General features: G+C 44.1%; 1 protein-coding gene across 1 annotated transcript in view; it reads right to left on the bottom strand.

Moving 5' to 3' along the window:
• LOC118421778 (uncharacterized protein YGR130C-like) overlaps positions 1 to 15,045 on the bottom strand; it is an 18,377-nt gene extending 3,332 nt beyond the window's left edge. The window contains exons 1-16 of the mRNA XM_035829282.1: positions 14,816 to 15,045; positions 12,447 to 12,779; positions 10,678 to 11,854; positions 10,146 to 10,224; positions 9,441 to 9,510; positions 8,758 to 8,989; positions 8,023 to 8,073; positions 7,569 to 7,695; positions 6,538 to 6,635; positions 4,738 to 4,896; positions 3,691 to 3,834; positions 2,850 to 2,904; positions 2,396 to 2,498; positions 1,375 to 1,563; positions 1,100 to 1,160; positions 132 to 357 (exon numbers count right to left, since the gene is read on the bottom strand). Of these exons, the coding sequence (XP_035685175.1) occupies positions 132 to 357; positions 1,100 to 1,160; positions 1,375 to 1,563; positions 2,396 to 2,498; positions 2,850 to 2,904; positions 3,691 to 3,834; positions 4,738 to 4,896; positions 6,538 to 6,635; positions 7,569 to 7,695; positions 8,023 to 8,073; positions 8,758 to 8,989; positions 9,441 to 9,510; positions 10,146 to 10,224; positions 10,678 to 11,854; positions 12,447 to 12,779; positions 14,816 to 14,915 (3,204 nt within the window). The 5' untranslated portion in view covers positions 14,916 to 15,045. The remainder of the gene's footprint in view (positions 1 to 131; positions 358 to 1,099; positions 1,161 to 1,374; positions 1,564 to 2,395; positions 2,499 to 2,849; positions 2,905 to 3,690; positions 3,835 to 4,737; positions 4,897 to 6,537; positions 6,636 to 7,568; positions 7,696 to 8,022; positions 8,074 to 8,757; positions 8,990 to 9,440; positions 9,511 to 10,145; positions 10,225 to 10,677; positions 11,855 to 12,446; positions 12,780 to 14,815) is intronic.
• Between the last annotated feature and the right edge of the window lie 23 nt (positions 15,046 to 15,068).

Genomic DNA, 15,068 nt, shown 5'->3' with positions numbered 1-15,068 from the left:
AAAAGAAGCGGAGGGCCGCGATACTGAGCCGGTCCAGGCTATATCAAAACACTTCTGCTGAATCAAGAATCACTCCATCACTTTCAACTCCAAACAAAATGAATTCACACTTTGATAGCATTTTAGCATACCTCCTCGCTATCCACACTTGAAGCCTTTGATTTTCCACTGTCTTCAACACAAGAGGTAGCCATGGTAACCATGTTGTCATCATCTTCCCCCAAGAGGCTGTGCAGGTCCAGGGCCTGCAGTTCCTGGGGCAAAGGTAGGTGGTGCTTCTCACAGATGTCCTGAATCCACAGCTGGCAGGCGGTCATGTCCGCCTGGAGCACGCTTCTGATGACATCATCGGTACATCTGGGGGGACATAACATTGAAAAAAAACTTAAAGTTGCCCGTACATCTGTGCAGATGCATAGGGGTGGCGCCCATCTCCATTTCGAGTAGGTCTTGGGCCACACATTTGTGCAAGTCACTACAGCAGGGGGCTGGTCCGCTGGTAGTGATGTGTGTTTAACTCCCATACTCTGTCCCAAATGTTGGATGCTAAGCAGAGAAAGCAGCATGTACCATTTTTAAAGTCTTTGGTATGACTCAGTCGGGATCGAACTGACGATCTACCAAATGCAAGGTGAGCACTCTACCCACTCAGCCATTGCACCAGTAATTTTGGTGGCAAAGTTATATTTAGGGTTGTTGACTTAGAATCTCAAGGTTCTGAGCTCGAATCACTCACAGCCCCCAAAGTCGTGCCCTTGGGAAAGGCACTTTACACTTATCTCTCCACTGACTCAGATGAAAGTGAGCACCAAGCTTTGGCTAGGGATGTCCTCTCGAATGGGACATAAAGAGGTCCCATGTTTGAGGGGAGCCACATCTCTTGCATATTAAAGATGAACCCTCCAACACTTATCAAAGAGGTCATTCCTGTGTGAGTGGTTCGAAACCTTACAGTCTGGTCTCTGGATTGACATCTTGAAAAGGTGATAGTCACCTGTTATGTCAATCCTTCCACAAATGTGTACAAAATTATGAAATAAAATATGTGCATTAACAATATTGCCTTTAAAAAAAGGCACAATTAAAGATAGTTACGCACCTTTCTAATTGTAATTCTAGTTCTTGGTAGAGTTCAAAGGCTTCATCTTTTCTGGCAACATCTGAAAAGTTGATCACGTAGAACAAGTTAGTATAACCTAAAAGGCTTAAAAAATACACATAAAGAAGCAAGACAATCTTAAGTTTAAGAGGAAAAAACAGGCAACCCTTTTGCTTTTAGAGTATTAAAAAGATACATCAATCTACAGCAGAACGAAAAACATTTCAAGTTGATCCAATTCAGTTTGAACAAAACTGAAGACAATGTACTAGTACCATGTTCTTCCTCCTTCAATTTCAGCTCCTCTTGGACTTCCTTTAACACTTTCTTAGACGTCTCTAAGTCTTCTGTCAGCTGCTCCATATCTCCTTGAGCCTTCACCAGCTCCCTCTCTTTGGCAACCCTCTTCTCCTCCAAGGTTCTGATCTCATCGGCAAGACGTTTGGCTTCAGAAAAGTTATAACCTGTGGGGCAGTGGAGGGAAAATAGTTCTTAAACTTCTACGGTTTGACCTTAATCAGACTCACAATGCATTTTATGACATCTCTCCCCTTTCTGCAATTTTGCCGACCTGTTATATCCTTAGATATACAATTATTAAAGAATCTGGAGTCTCTAATCAGGTAACATAACTTCATACATTGTGACACAATTTCAGAAAGGGGACAGAAAATTATGCAAAAAAATAGTGGCCATGACACCCGCCAATATTTTGGAGATCGTACATGTATCAATTAATCAATGACCTTTATTTAAACTGGAATGCCCTGTCGGCATTAGTCGTTCTTCCCAGAGGTCCAGTGGAAGGGATGGGTCACGGGAAAAATGTATGTCACCTTCCTCAGGCTAATACTAACTGGTTTTACTTCCCACTGCAGCTAGGTGTAGCTGCTGCGGGGTGAAGAATTGGTCCAATTGTGACTGATTCCCCTGAACCACCCGGTCAATACAAAAAGAAAAAACGTCATGACTGGAGTACTGTAAATGCAGAAATTTTCGCGGTGGATTAATGTTCGCGGTTTTCGCGGCGGCCGCTTCACCACGAATTTAAAACCACCGCGAAAATTTTTCCATAACAGTAAGAGACTACAGTGCATGGTGCTACCGCGAAAAGTCTATTTTCCCGCTACCGTGAAATCACCGCGAACTTAAATGCATTTACAGTGCTACATGGTCTGATCCATATAGCCTCCTTCATCCAACTTTGTTATCTACAATGTAGTGGTCTATCAACCTGATGAGATGATTCACGGAAACAGTGGCCAGCGTTATGATCAAAGTAAGAGGAATGCTGACCTGACACAGCCAGCTTCTTAGCCTCCTGCAGTACTGGCACCTGGGCTGTGGTCTCACCCAGCTGTTTGTTCAAGTCTGTAACTCTGGTCTGATACCTCAGGACCTGGAAAGGGATGATGGGTAGAAATATTGCAACCCCAACTTGTACATTTACCATTGACATAACATCATGCAAAGTCTTAAAAAAAACATTTCCATGGTCAAGAATGGCTTAAGCAATCTTGATATGGATATAAGATTGGAAAAACAACACATCAATAAAGACAGACTACTATAAATCTTGAAGTTGAAATGTATGCATGGTTTTAATTTCAAGGTTTTCATGACACTGCAAATGCGTGATTATAGTACTACTACATGATCATTTGGCTGATACCTTTAAACAGTGAAAAAAATCTTTCCCCTACTGCCAAAGAGTAAATCTCCATGAAAAAATGAATTTACAGCATATTACCTGTGTGGTCAGTTCTTGCACCTCTTTCTGCCTTTCCTGCTGTTGTTCCTTCAGTCTGCAAAGCAAAAGAAAATCATGCTCAATTACTGATGACAAAAAAATAGCAATAAGAGACTACTGTAATTCCTGATTTTTTCACTGTAATGTTATGTTCACGGTTTTCACGGTGACGACTGTAGCGTGAACTTATCATTACCGATAAAAAATAATTCACAGACTTTTTTCATCCGCACTTGCCTCAACAGTGAACATTTAGTTCCGAGAACAAGTTCAATTTTCTCAGACCGTGAAAATTTGGTACCGTGAAGATAAAGTGAATTACAGTATATGGTTCCCAGATTTCAAGTGACTCCTATCTGCTGAATGCTAGATCACCAGCAAAATTTTGAACTTGAGATTGAACCCTACAGCCATTCCCATATCACAGCATGCTACTCATAGATCTACCTGACCATGAACCTCACAGTTGCTGGCAGAAAGAGTGCCATCTGAACAGCTTAGGTGTAGGCAAGGTTTACACAGCCTCCATGACATCTTGCGCTACAACAGACTCCGCTGTTATGGCCACGTGCAAAGAATGACCCATGACAACTGGCTGAGAAAGGTCTTTAACTTGTTTGGAGTTGGCCAGAACCCACGTGGGCACCCCAAGAGGAGATGGGTTGACAGTGTCAATGAAGACTGAAAACTGGACTTGCAAAAGGCCAACCCCCTTGACAGTGGCGGATGGAGGGCAGCAATTAGACCAAAACAACTTGACGAAACATCCAACCCCTAGCCTGCAAGACAGGGAACAACGGATGGTAAACCAGATAGTAAGTGATTCAGTTGCCCTGCTGACCTTGTGAGCTGCTGGTTGTGAGTGTGAATGGTTCCTGTGCAGACTGGCAGAGCCGCCATGTCCTCTGCTCTGCTGCACAGCTCCTGGGCCTGGCATGTCATGTGGGACACTTTCTCCTGTATGGACTGGAGCCTGTCCTGCAGTCTGAAACACAAATGTACCCCTCAGTTAATCGAATTTTCATCAAGCAGTGACTACTTTTTAAAGGTTAACACACGTACCTCCAAATTTTTTACTAATAGGCTTACTTAAATTGAAATTATGCCGACATGATAGCTTCCATGCATTTGTTCACACAGAAAATTTAACACTGATAAAGAGATTACCTTGTTTGCAAATACGAGAGCCTTCTCTTAACTAATTAATAAGATTCAGCAGTTCAGAGCAGAATCGGACAACTTTGATGGCCTAGGCTAGTTAAGGAGCTAACTGGGCCATCTTCACTTTTCCATGTGTGGTCAAGCCTATAATGCTAGACTTACTGAAGTTAGTCTGTACAAAAAGAATTTAATTTCTCAACCTTGACCAGAAAGCGGCAGAATGGCCAGTAAAACAATATTGGGACAGCCAAAACCCTGCAAAATAATCCTCTTCTACTTCATGTGTACCCCATCCCTGTTTCTGAGAGTGTGCTCCTCCCACCTTACCTGCTTCCTTTTGATGCCCCTCCTCTCCTAACTTACTGATACTATTAGTAAGAAGTTATGCTAAAGTTTACCTCTTCCCCTCCCCCTGTATCTCCCCCTCCCTGCCCCTGAGTGTAAGTCCCTCCTGTGTGGCCTCCCCAGCCTGGGCCTCCAGCTCTGCCTGCTTCCTGTCGATTGTCCTCCTCTCCTAACTTACTGAGAAGTTCTACTAAGTTATGCCAAAGTTTACCTCTTCTCCTCCCCCTGTATCTCCCCCTCCCTGCCCCTGAGCATGAATTCCTCCTGTGTGGCCTCCCTAGCCTGGGTCTCCAGCTCTGCCTGCTTCCTGTCGATACTCCTCCTCTCCTAACTTACTGATACTATTAGTAAGAAGTTTCTACTAAGTTATGCCAAAGTTTACCTCTTCTCCTCCCCCTGTATCTCCCCCTCCCTGCCCCTGAGCATGAGCTCCTCCTGTGTGGCCTCCCCAGCCTGGGCCTCCAGCTCTGCCTGCTTCCTGTCGATGGTCCTCCTCTCCTCCTCCAGCTGAGCCCGCTCTGCAGAGAACTGCTGCTCGACCCTGCAGCACAGAGTATGTAATGATTAATGTAATAGTTAATGTAGTTTTAGTAACAGTCGTACACATATTAATAGTAGTAGTAATATCCATTATTTGATTATACTGCTGCCCCTACACGGTGATCTGGATTCCTTATTCTGTGATTTGGGCCCCTACACTGTGATTTGGGCCCCTATGCTGTGATTTGGGCCCCTATTCTGTGATTTGGGCCCCTACACTGTGATTTGGGCCCCTATGCTGTGATTTGGGCCCCTATGCTGTGATTTGGGCCCCTATGCTGTGATTTGGGCCGCCCCTACGCTGTGATTTGGGCCCCTATGCTGTGATTTGGGCCCCTACACTGTGATTTGGGCCCCTACACTGTGATTTGGGCCCCTGTGCTGTGATTTGGGCCCCTATGCTGTGATTTGGGCCCCTATGCTGTGATTTGGGCCCCTACACTGTGATTTGGGCCCCTAGGCTGTGATTTGGGCCCCTACACTGGGATTTGGGCCCCTGAGAATGCTGTGTTTGGGCCCCTACACTGGGATTTGGCCCCCTATGCTGTGATTTGGGCCCGTATGCTGTGATTTGGTCCCCTATGCTGTGATTTAGGCCCCTATGCTGTGATTTGGGCCCCTATGCTGTGATTTAGGCCCCTATGCTGTGATTTGGGCCCCTATGCTGTGATTTGGGCCCCTATGCTGTGATTTGGGCCCCTATGCTGTGATTTAGGCCCCTATGCTGTGATTTGGGCCCCTATGCTGTGATTTTGGCCCCTATGCTGTGATTTGGGCCCCTATGCTGTGATTTGGGCCCCTACACTGTGATTTGGGCCCCTACGCTATGATTTGGGCCCCTATGCTGTGATTTAGGCCCCTACGCTGTGATTTGGGCCCCTATGCTGTGATTTGGGCCCCTATGCTGTGATTTGGGCCCCTACACTGTGATTTGGGCCCCTAGGCTGTGATTTGGGCCCCTAGGCTGTGATTTGGGCCCCTACACTGTGATTTGGGCCCCTACACTGTGATTTGGGCCCCTATGCTGTGATTTGGGCCCCTATGCTGTGATTTGGGCCCCTATGCTGTGATTTGGGCCCCGATGCTGTGATTTGGGCCCCGATGCTGTGATTTGGGCCCCGATGCTGTGATTTGGGCCCCTATGCTGTGATTTGGGCCCCTAGGCTGTGATTTGAGCCCCTATGCTGTGATTTGAGCCCCTATGCTGTGATTTGGGCCCCTATGCTGTGATTTGGGCCCCTACACATTGAGAAAATCCTGGTGAGAACACTGTAAGCCTGAGACCAGAGCATGGCCCCACCTGCTGATGCTGTCCTCCTGCACTACACTAAGATGCCCTTACACAGTATTGTCACCAAAAGCCTGGGGAGAACACTGACTGTAAACCATGGTACACAGCCTGAGACCAGAGCATGCCCCACCTGCTGATGCTGTCCTCCTCCACTACACTAAGATGCCCTTACACAGTATTGTCACCAAAAGCCTGGGGAGAACACTGACTGTAAACCATGGTACACAGCCTGAGACCAGAGCATGCCCCACCTGCTGATGCTGTCCTCCTCCACTACACTAAGATGCCCTTACACAGTATTGTCACCAAAAGCCTGGGGAGAACACTGACTGTAAACCACAGTACACCCACCTGCTGATGCTGTCCTCCTGCAGCTGGATCTCCATGGAGATGGACTCCTCCTGCCGCCTCAGCACCGCCAGCTGGGCCTCCAGGGCAGAGATCTCATCCTGGAGAAATAGAGATGTACAGTCAAACTTGTTGTAACGACTACCTCCACAATACCACCGTCACCTCAAGACGACTGGTTTGGCAGTCCCAAGATTGTTCCCCGTAGACACAAGCATTAATCCACTTGCTAAAAGTGTCCTGGCTGCATTTTGCCAAACATGACCATGTCAGGGTGTGGCGACCTCAATTTTTTATAATAACTGACAAGAAATCCTGGTAAAATAGGCCTTTTTGGCTTGTGTTTTGAACACGGGAAAAAAGCATGGTCATGCGGGCCATTGGAATAGCCTACAGTTATGTTGTTTTGTGCTTTGAGTCCAAGTACAACTGAAAAACAGGCCATTGCCTGAGTGTGTCGGTGAGTCAGTCAGTCAATAAGTCAGTGTGGAACAAAAAAATTGAACTTTTTACAGACCTGTATGTCCTGTCTCCTCTCCACCAGCTGTTCCCTGGCAGTGTGAAACTCAGATGTTGTTGTTTGAGTTATTGTTCACCTTGTAGTGTCTAGTTGTACATAAATGTAGGTTGGCAAGTTTCATCAATGTTTCTGTAGCAGGGCATATTCCTACCGGTCACTTCCCTTTTAGCTGGCTTCATGGTCCCACTCAAGGGTGTGATTGATTGATTGATTGGGTGAGTGAGTGAGTGAGTGAGTGAGTGAGTGAGTGAGTGAGTGAGTGAGTGAGTGAGTGAGTGAGTGAGTGAGTGAGTGAGTGAGAGTGAGTCAGTGAGTGAGTGAGTGAGTGAGTGAGTGAGTGAGTGAGTGAGTGAGAGTGAGTCAGTGAGTGAGTGAGTGAGTGAGTGTGTGAGTGAGTCAGTCAGTCAGTCAGTCAGTCAGTAGTCAGTCAGTCAGTCAGTCAGTCAGTCACTCAGTCAGTCAGTCACTCAGTCAGTCAGTCAGTACGGAAGAAAAACAAGGAATTTTTGCAGACCTGTATGTCCTGTCTCCTCTCCACCAGCTGTTCCCTGGCAGTGTGAAACTCAGCTGTCCTCTCCTCCACCTGACTCGACAGCTGCGCCTTCGACTTCTGCAGGTGCTCACGGTCAAGCGACAGGTGGCTGTGGCACAAATAATTACAAAGTCAAAAACATGACAAAAGAACATAAAAGAAGTGACTCAAGTGGGGGCACATATAATTCCTGAGTCACAATCGTTTCACAGGATCAGTATACTACCTATTCAACTGACAAGAGAAGCAAAGTGACTTCTAAGTATTGTACATATAGTAACACATTTACAGTGTATTTAACATTCTGACCATATCAAAGGAAGAGTCTTTTAAAAATTTTCATTTAGGCTTAAATCAGCACTCTCTAACTGCAACTTACATTTTGTACATGCACAACAAGTAAGTGATATCTCTGACTGATCAAAGTCAGTTGTACCTTGCTGCCATGGCCAGCTGATCTTGAAGCGTGGTGAGCTTCTGCTTCTCCCTGGGAGAAAATATAAAACTTAGTATGCAACATCACAACACTAAGTCATCTAGGTTGACCTTAGCTGTATTATTCCTGGTTAAATAAATAAAGTGAAAGTAAAGTGAAAATCAATGGATATATCACAACACATAACAACACCAGTAATAGCAGCCTGTGTCCTGTGTGTATTGTCTTGTCGCAATCTCAATACATCAAGTCAAAGCAAATCAAAGAACCATGATTGTAATTTGTATTTAACAGAAAATATCACATACTCAATTTCCGAAGGGTAATTCTACAATTGACTTTTAACAACTTTGAAGTCTGTTTTATCTCCAGGGCTCAAAATACTTTTTTCTGCATACCTGCACTGGTGCAAGTAACATTGAAAATAACCTGCACCAGACAAATTTTACCTGCACCTTCTCAATTTAGGAAGTATGGATCATACTAAATTGCTAAGGAACCATTGCAATTTTTTCTTTTATACTCAGTAGATGGTAACTAACAGTCAATGCAGCTAATAACAATCCACATACAATGTTCACATGCATCACAGGACGTATATGTATAAAACTCAGTACATGGACCAGTGCAGGTTAGGTGCAGGTAGACATCAGAAATACCTGCACAGCTCCAATTTAACCTGCACTAACCTGCATATGCAGGTGGTATTTCGAGCCCTGATCCCACTCCACTTACCTGTTCAGCTCCTCCTGTTTTGTCATTCTAAGCTCCTTTAAGCACTCTTCCTCCTTGGCTTTCATGGCAGCATACCTCTCTGCCTCCTCTGTTACCATGGCAACCTCCTCCTGCATCACCTGCCTCATCTCCTCCAGCAGTGATGCTGAGGATGGCTCTGATGATGGGAGGTCAAAGGTCATGACCTGCAGGTCGGCTGTGAGAGACTGGAGTTGTCTGTTGAAGGCTTCCGCTACGGACGGTAAGGAGAAAATACAGGTGAAAATGTTTGTCAACTAATAAATTTATTCAATATTAATTGAAAAAAACTTAACCTTGTTTTCAATTTTTTTTCTACACTAGTATCCCTGCTTCCATTTGTTACTGATGTTATGATACAGCTTTTTCTTTGGTACGATCATGCATGGGTAATGTTTTCATGTCAGTGAGTGTTTGTGCTTTGTGAGTGTATGAGCACAATGTTGCCAGAAGTATAATGTATCAACATTTGTACAAACTGACACATGTTGTGTTACGAAGCATGTGTCATTGAAAAATGTACTGTGTCTGTGTGTGATTATTGATGTAAGTGGCATTGTATCCTGCCATCTGTTACACCCATACTGTTGACTCTACATCATGTAAAATGTAGCATAAACTATGGCAGTCAACACACACCCATGTATCATCCAAACTACTGGTACCTTTGTCATAGTCCTCATTCTGCACAGCCAGGTCCTGCTCTGTCTTGATTCTGCTGAGTTCTTGTCTCTTCTGTATAGTAAGATAAGTGATAAGTTTCAATACAGAATAGAAGTCACTGTGGTCTACAAATTAAGTTTGGAAAACAATTAATAAAAAAAGAAAATTTTGTCATCAAGTATTCAGGTCAGCGTCAGGGGTTGCTTATGCCACGTCAATTTAATTTGATACTTCTCAGGATTAGAGAAAAAAAAGGAATGCTAAACTGGACATTATACATAAGACAGAGCCTGATGGCCATGTTTTTTACATGGTACATGTACATGTACACAAAGTTGTGATGAGAGATACAGTCAGATCCAAGTTTTCCTCCCAGCTCTCTGCTTTTACGTTGGCCACTAACTTTCATTTGACTACTGACAGTAAATGCATTTAAGTTTGTGGGGATTTAATTTCGCGATAACAGGAAAAGGACTGTTTGCGGTGGTTTTAAGTTCGCGGTAGCACCATGCACTGTAGTCTCTTACTGCCATGGAAAAATGTTCGTGGTGGTTTTAGGTTCACGGTAAACTTGCAACGTAAAAACCGCAAACATAAAACCACCGCAAAAATTTCTACATTTTACAGTGTCAGCTAAGAAATAAATTGACTAGGCCTTATCTGAATAAGAAGGGAACATTGCAGTGTTAAAACAATCTGTGTCCCACCTTGACCTGTGTGCAGCACAGCTTGACACGTGTCTGGAGCAGGTTCTGGTGACGCTGCTTAAGATGGGAAAACCTCTCCCTGCCGGCCGGGGAGGAAACACAAACGATTAACATTAAAAACATCTAACATGTCATGTTATAAAAATACATAATTTCCATTTCATCATAGCTGGCATAATTATCATTAAGAAATGTAACGCTCTTCTTAATGTCATTATGAGGACACCATACTACTGATGTTGGGTCCAGATAAAAACTTGGTATGTAAACAGTTTCTTATTGAAAAAATTTTTTCAATATGGAATTTACCAACACAGATGAGCTTTCATTCGGATAAACAGTTTCTTATATTACAGTTTCTTTCGAATATTGTAATGGCATATTTAGCTAATCTCCAACTTCCAAGCAGATCTTCCAGTGGCAGGTCAGTATCCAACCGGACTCAGATACTGTTCAACCCATGGACTACATTTGTGCATCTTGCCATTGGAATATCTGCTTGGAGATTGGTATGTGAATAAACTAGCCGTACCTGACTTCATCCAGTCTGCTGCTCTCCTGGACATCTTCCACTTTGGAATCTGTCGTCACGAGTTCCTCGTCTTTTCCTGTGGTGATATCTGACACCGCCAAGGAGCTGTTCTCACCATCACCACTGCCGAGATCCATCACCCGATCTCTTAAATCTGTTTCCTTTGAGAAGTCCTCTACAGCTGCCTTTTCATCTTTCACTGCTTCTGACTCTCCTACAGCTACAGGTTGGTAACTAGGCTCGATCGTCTCTGTACTGCATGATTCAACCTCAAGACCAACGTCATCACTATCCTCTTCAGATTTGGCTACATCATCTGATTGTAAAAATGTAAAAGGCGACTTCACTGCTGCTGTATTTTGCACACTTCTAGCATTAGATTCCCCACCGTCAGCTCCTGAGTTAATTGCGCCCATGTCCGTGAGAAGTTCAGGTTTTAGATCTAAAGAGTCCAGCTCCAAACCATCCAGCAGTCCCGTCTCTGTGTCACTACTATTGCACTGTGTGTTGACAGGGCCTGTACCACCTGGCATGGCGACATCCAGGTCCAGGTCAAAATCCAAGTCAAAACTGAGATCCAGACTGAGCGATTCAAGCTCGGGCACAGTCGTGGTTTCTCTCACACCTTCACTACCTGCAACGTCAAGGGTTATGGATTCAAAGGGATTGGGTGAAGACGATTTCTCCTTGTCTAGATTTTCTTCTGCTTGAGTTTGATTGTTCAAAGGAGGCAAAATGGCTCTGTCCTGTTTTGCAGATTGGCAATCCTTTGGAAGCTCACTTAAACTTGAAGTTGGAGTTCTTTCGTCTGGTCTCAAGACATCAGCTCTTTCTTGTGCAGAGGGATTTGGAGCTGACACTTTGGATTTTTCCAGGGAAAGTCTGTTTATACTAGCTGCAGGTTCGTCCAGGTCGAGACATCTTTCTGGTTCTTCTATCAGAGTTGATTTCAATGCTGGAGAGTCTTGAGCATCAGGATTGGTCTTCGGCCCCTCTGCAGATGCATCTTGTCTTGCATATCCAGGCCGAATGAGACAACCATGTCTTTTCTTCCTGGCATTTTTTGCACCGGCAAGTTTCACGACGAAAGGACCGCTTGTCGCTGCGTCACCTGACAAGGCAGGAAAAGCGACAGAGCGAGGGGAAGACGCGGTACTGGAAGACTCACTGCTGTAACCTGTGAGGAGGTAAGGTGGTCTTGTGGTCTGGCTTGTTGACATAGAGGTTAGAATCTAAAGCTTCTACTAGTACTAGATTTAAGTTCGCTAGGATTTAATTTCGCGGTAGCGTGAGAAAGGACTTTTCGTGGTGGTTTTAAGTTTGCGGTAACACCATGCACTGTAGTCTCTTACTGCCATGGAAAAATGTTCGCGGTGGTTTTAAGTTCGTGGTAAAGTGACCACCATGAAAACCGCAAACATTTAACTACCACGAAAGTTTCTGCATTTAACAGTATTGTGCCCTTGGGAAAGGTGTTTAACACTTCTTCCCTGAAAATTAATAAATAGGGAAGTCCTCTTGGATGGGACATGATAAAGCCAGAGACCCTATGTTTAGGAAGAGCCACACCTCTTGTTAAAGATCCTACCATATCTGTTTATTTATCTATCACATTTACTAAAAAGTCTTTGGGTCCATCACAGTGTGACTGGAAAGTTTTCAAATCTTACAGTCTGGTCTTAGGCAGCTCGTACTCAACAAAACTGGTGTGTTACGTACACCTTACCTTAAGACTGAGTTATGCAAAACAAACAAACAAACAAACAAACCTGAGGTGGCCCCACTGGCTGATAGACCAAAAGGGAAAGTGTATGGTGGAGAAGTGGCCGGTACTTTTGTAGTGCTGACACTGTTTGACAGTGAAGCCACACTGCTTGTTGTTGTTGTTGTTGTTGTTGTTGTTGTTGTTGTTGTTGTGCTGACACCGTTTGACGGCGAAGCCACACTGCTTCTTGTTGTTGTTGTTGTTGTGCTGAAACTGTTTGACGGTGAAGCTACACTGCTTGTTGTTGTTGTTGTTGTTGTTGTTGTTGAGGTTGTTGTCATTGCTGTTGTCTCGGTAATGCCACTTTCACTGAACTGGACATGGTCAACTGGAGGACCTGTGTTTGAGGAAAATTGCAATAAACCAGCTGGTAAGTGGGCACACCTCACTCAACGCCTACAGAAACTGGATAGACGACACAGAGTCACCCAACTGTGAAGCCTGTGGGGAGAGAGAAAGCACAGAGCACTTCCTGTACTACTGCCCAAGGTATGAGAGCAGCAGACACAGAATGTATAACGAGGTGGACAACATATACCAAGAACTCAGTACACGGGAGAAAGAGAGAAGGCTGGACATAGTGACGCTAGCAGGGATGAGAGAAGATCTGGGAGAAGAAACAAACAAAATGATGTACAAGGCATTCTCAAAGTATATAGAAGACACAGGGAGATTTGCCGGGGAGGACTAATAGGTCACCAACTTACTATACACGAATGTGCAAAGCACCAGAGTTCAAGCACCAATGAGCAACAACCACATGAGAAGCACCTAGATGGAAATAGTACCTGGAGCTCACGTCTAGCGAAGAAATAGACGTTAAGCAGGGACAACAACAACAACAACATTGAGGAAAGATGACAACTTACTAAAATTAATCTTTTTTTTACCCTGGCACATGGGATATGAATTTCATGCATTTATATCATTGTTCCAAAATATAAATTGCAGCCCCAGACTTACACTTTATCTATCATTTATTTCTATCTTTTACTTGGGTGATTTCTCTAAGCCAGTACTTAACAATTCTACACAATATCATGGAGGGAAGAAAACATTTATTCATATATATTATGATTGATGCTGTTACCCTTAATTCATGCAAGTCTAAAACAGTGGAATTTTCTATCAGTCGTTAATGCATTCTGCGCTGAAACCAAATGAATTGCGGTTTATATTTGTTTGCATTAAAACAAAACACTACAGTCGGTGAATATTTGCACATAAACAAATTGTTTATATTTAGCACACGGCGCGGCGGATACAAAATGACGCACACTGGCTGAAGCAAGCTTAACTTAAACATAATTTTGAACGTGGATGAGCCAGATATAATACCATTCTATCCATAAAAGCAAGAGTTTTGAAGTTTTATACCGGGGGCCGACCAGCCAAAGTTGCCCTCCGGGCTCCGCCCTTCCCCCAAATACTACTACTAGTCCTGACACGCCAAAAATAGTTACTCAAGCAACTGGATATGGTTTTGAAACGGTCAGAAATTTTTTGACGTTTCGGAAAGAATCCACTTTCCTTCGTCAGTGACACTGAAGTGATCTGCAAGAAACAGGTCTTTTATACTCTAACTATGAATGAAGACAATTTCAGATGTCCAATAGGAAAGGTTGTAAGACAATTCAGACTGAAGACAATTTGGATTCCAAAGAAAACAAAGCTAAGCCAAAGTCAAGCTGAAGACAATTTGGATTTCAAAGGATATCAAGGCTAAGACACAGTTAATGCAAATGAGTCAATTAGCTCCTGTTGTTTTAGTTACAGGAGCTAAAAGTTTTTTTGGCGGGGGGGGGGGGGGGGGAGTGCTATGTCCCAAGTGCCGGAAAGTTCCATACGTAGCCCCCCTTTTCTGTTGAGTGTGGGATTGTATATTCTCTCATATATGGCCTCTCTAACTCTCCGTTCAAACCAGCGGGCTTCGCGGTCTAGGATGTCGGTAGATTGGAGGTTGAAGGAATGTCCTTGGTTGTGTTGTAGGTGGTTGAAAATAGCAGAAGAGTTGCCGTTGGCCTTCGGTTTGCAATGTTCTTGGTATCTTGCTTTTAGTGGACGACTAGTCTCACCAATGTATGTGTTGTTACAGTTGGGTTCCTCGCATTTGAGTCTGTAGATTACATTGGCCTTAGTACCTTTCTGTGGTTTGTCTTTTGGATGTACCAGTTTGTGTCGGAGGGTTGAGTGAGGTTTGAAGTTAGTGGCGATGTTGAAGTTTTGGAAGATCCGTCTGAGTTTGGTGACCGTTTCAAAACCATATCCAGTTGCTTGAGTAACTATTTTTGGCGTATCTTATTACCTGGATGTCTAACCTACATCGACGTACTAGTCCTGACAACTATATTATATCGGTATTTACTCGTTTACCTGCAGTGTTTGAGGTTATAAACGAAAACAGGGACTTCTGTCCGCCTTCTCCACCCTTTTGGTCTGCCCTGCTGACCTTCATCCCCTGGAAAAGCGACATTTTCTCGCCCGAACGCCGACAAAACTCCACAAAATCATTTCAACCCTCCGCCATTTTGTTTATTGACAATATCGGGACAGAAATTAGCACGACATTCGTTCGATCTGTGATTCGGATCGAGGCAGACCATAGTGCGCAATTCGTCCAGCCTGA

This window comes from Branchiostoma floridae, chromosome 1, assembly GCF_000003815.2.
Source record: "Branchiostoma floridae strain S238N-H82 chromosome 1, Bfl_VNyyK, whole genome shotgun sequence".
In the NCBI taxonomy this organism is placed as follows: domain Eukaryota; kingdom Metazoa; phylum Chordata; class Leptocardii; order Amphioxiformes; family Branchiostomatidae; genus Branchiostoma; species Branchiostoma floridae.
This window is presented reverse-complemented; position numbering and strand designations above follow the sequence as displayed.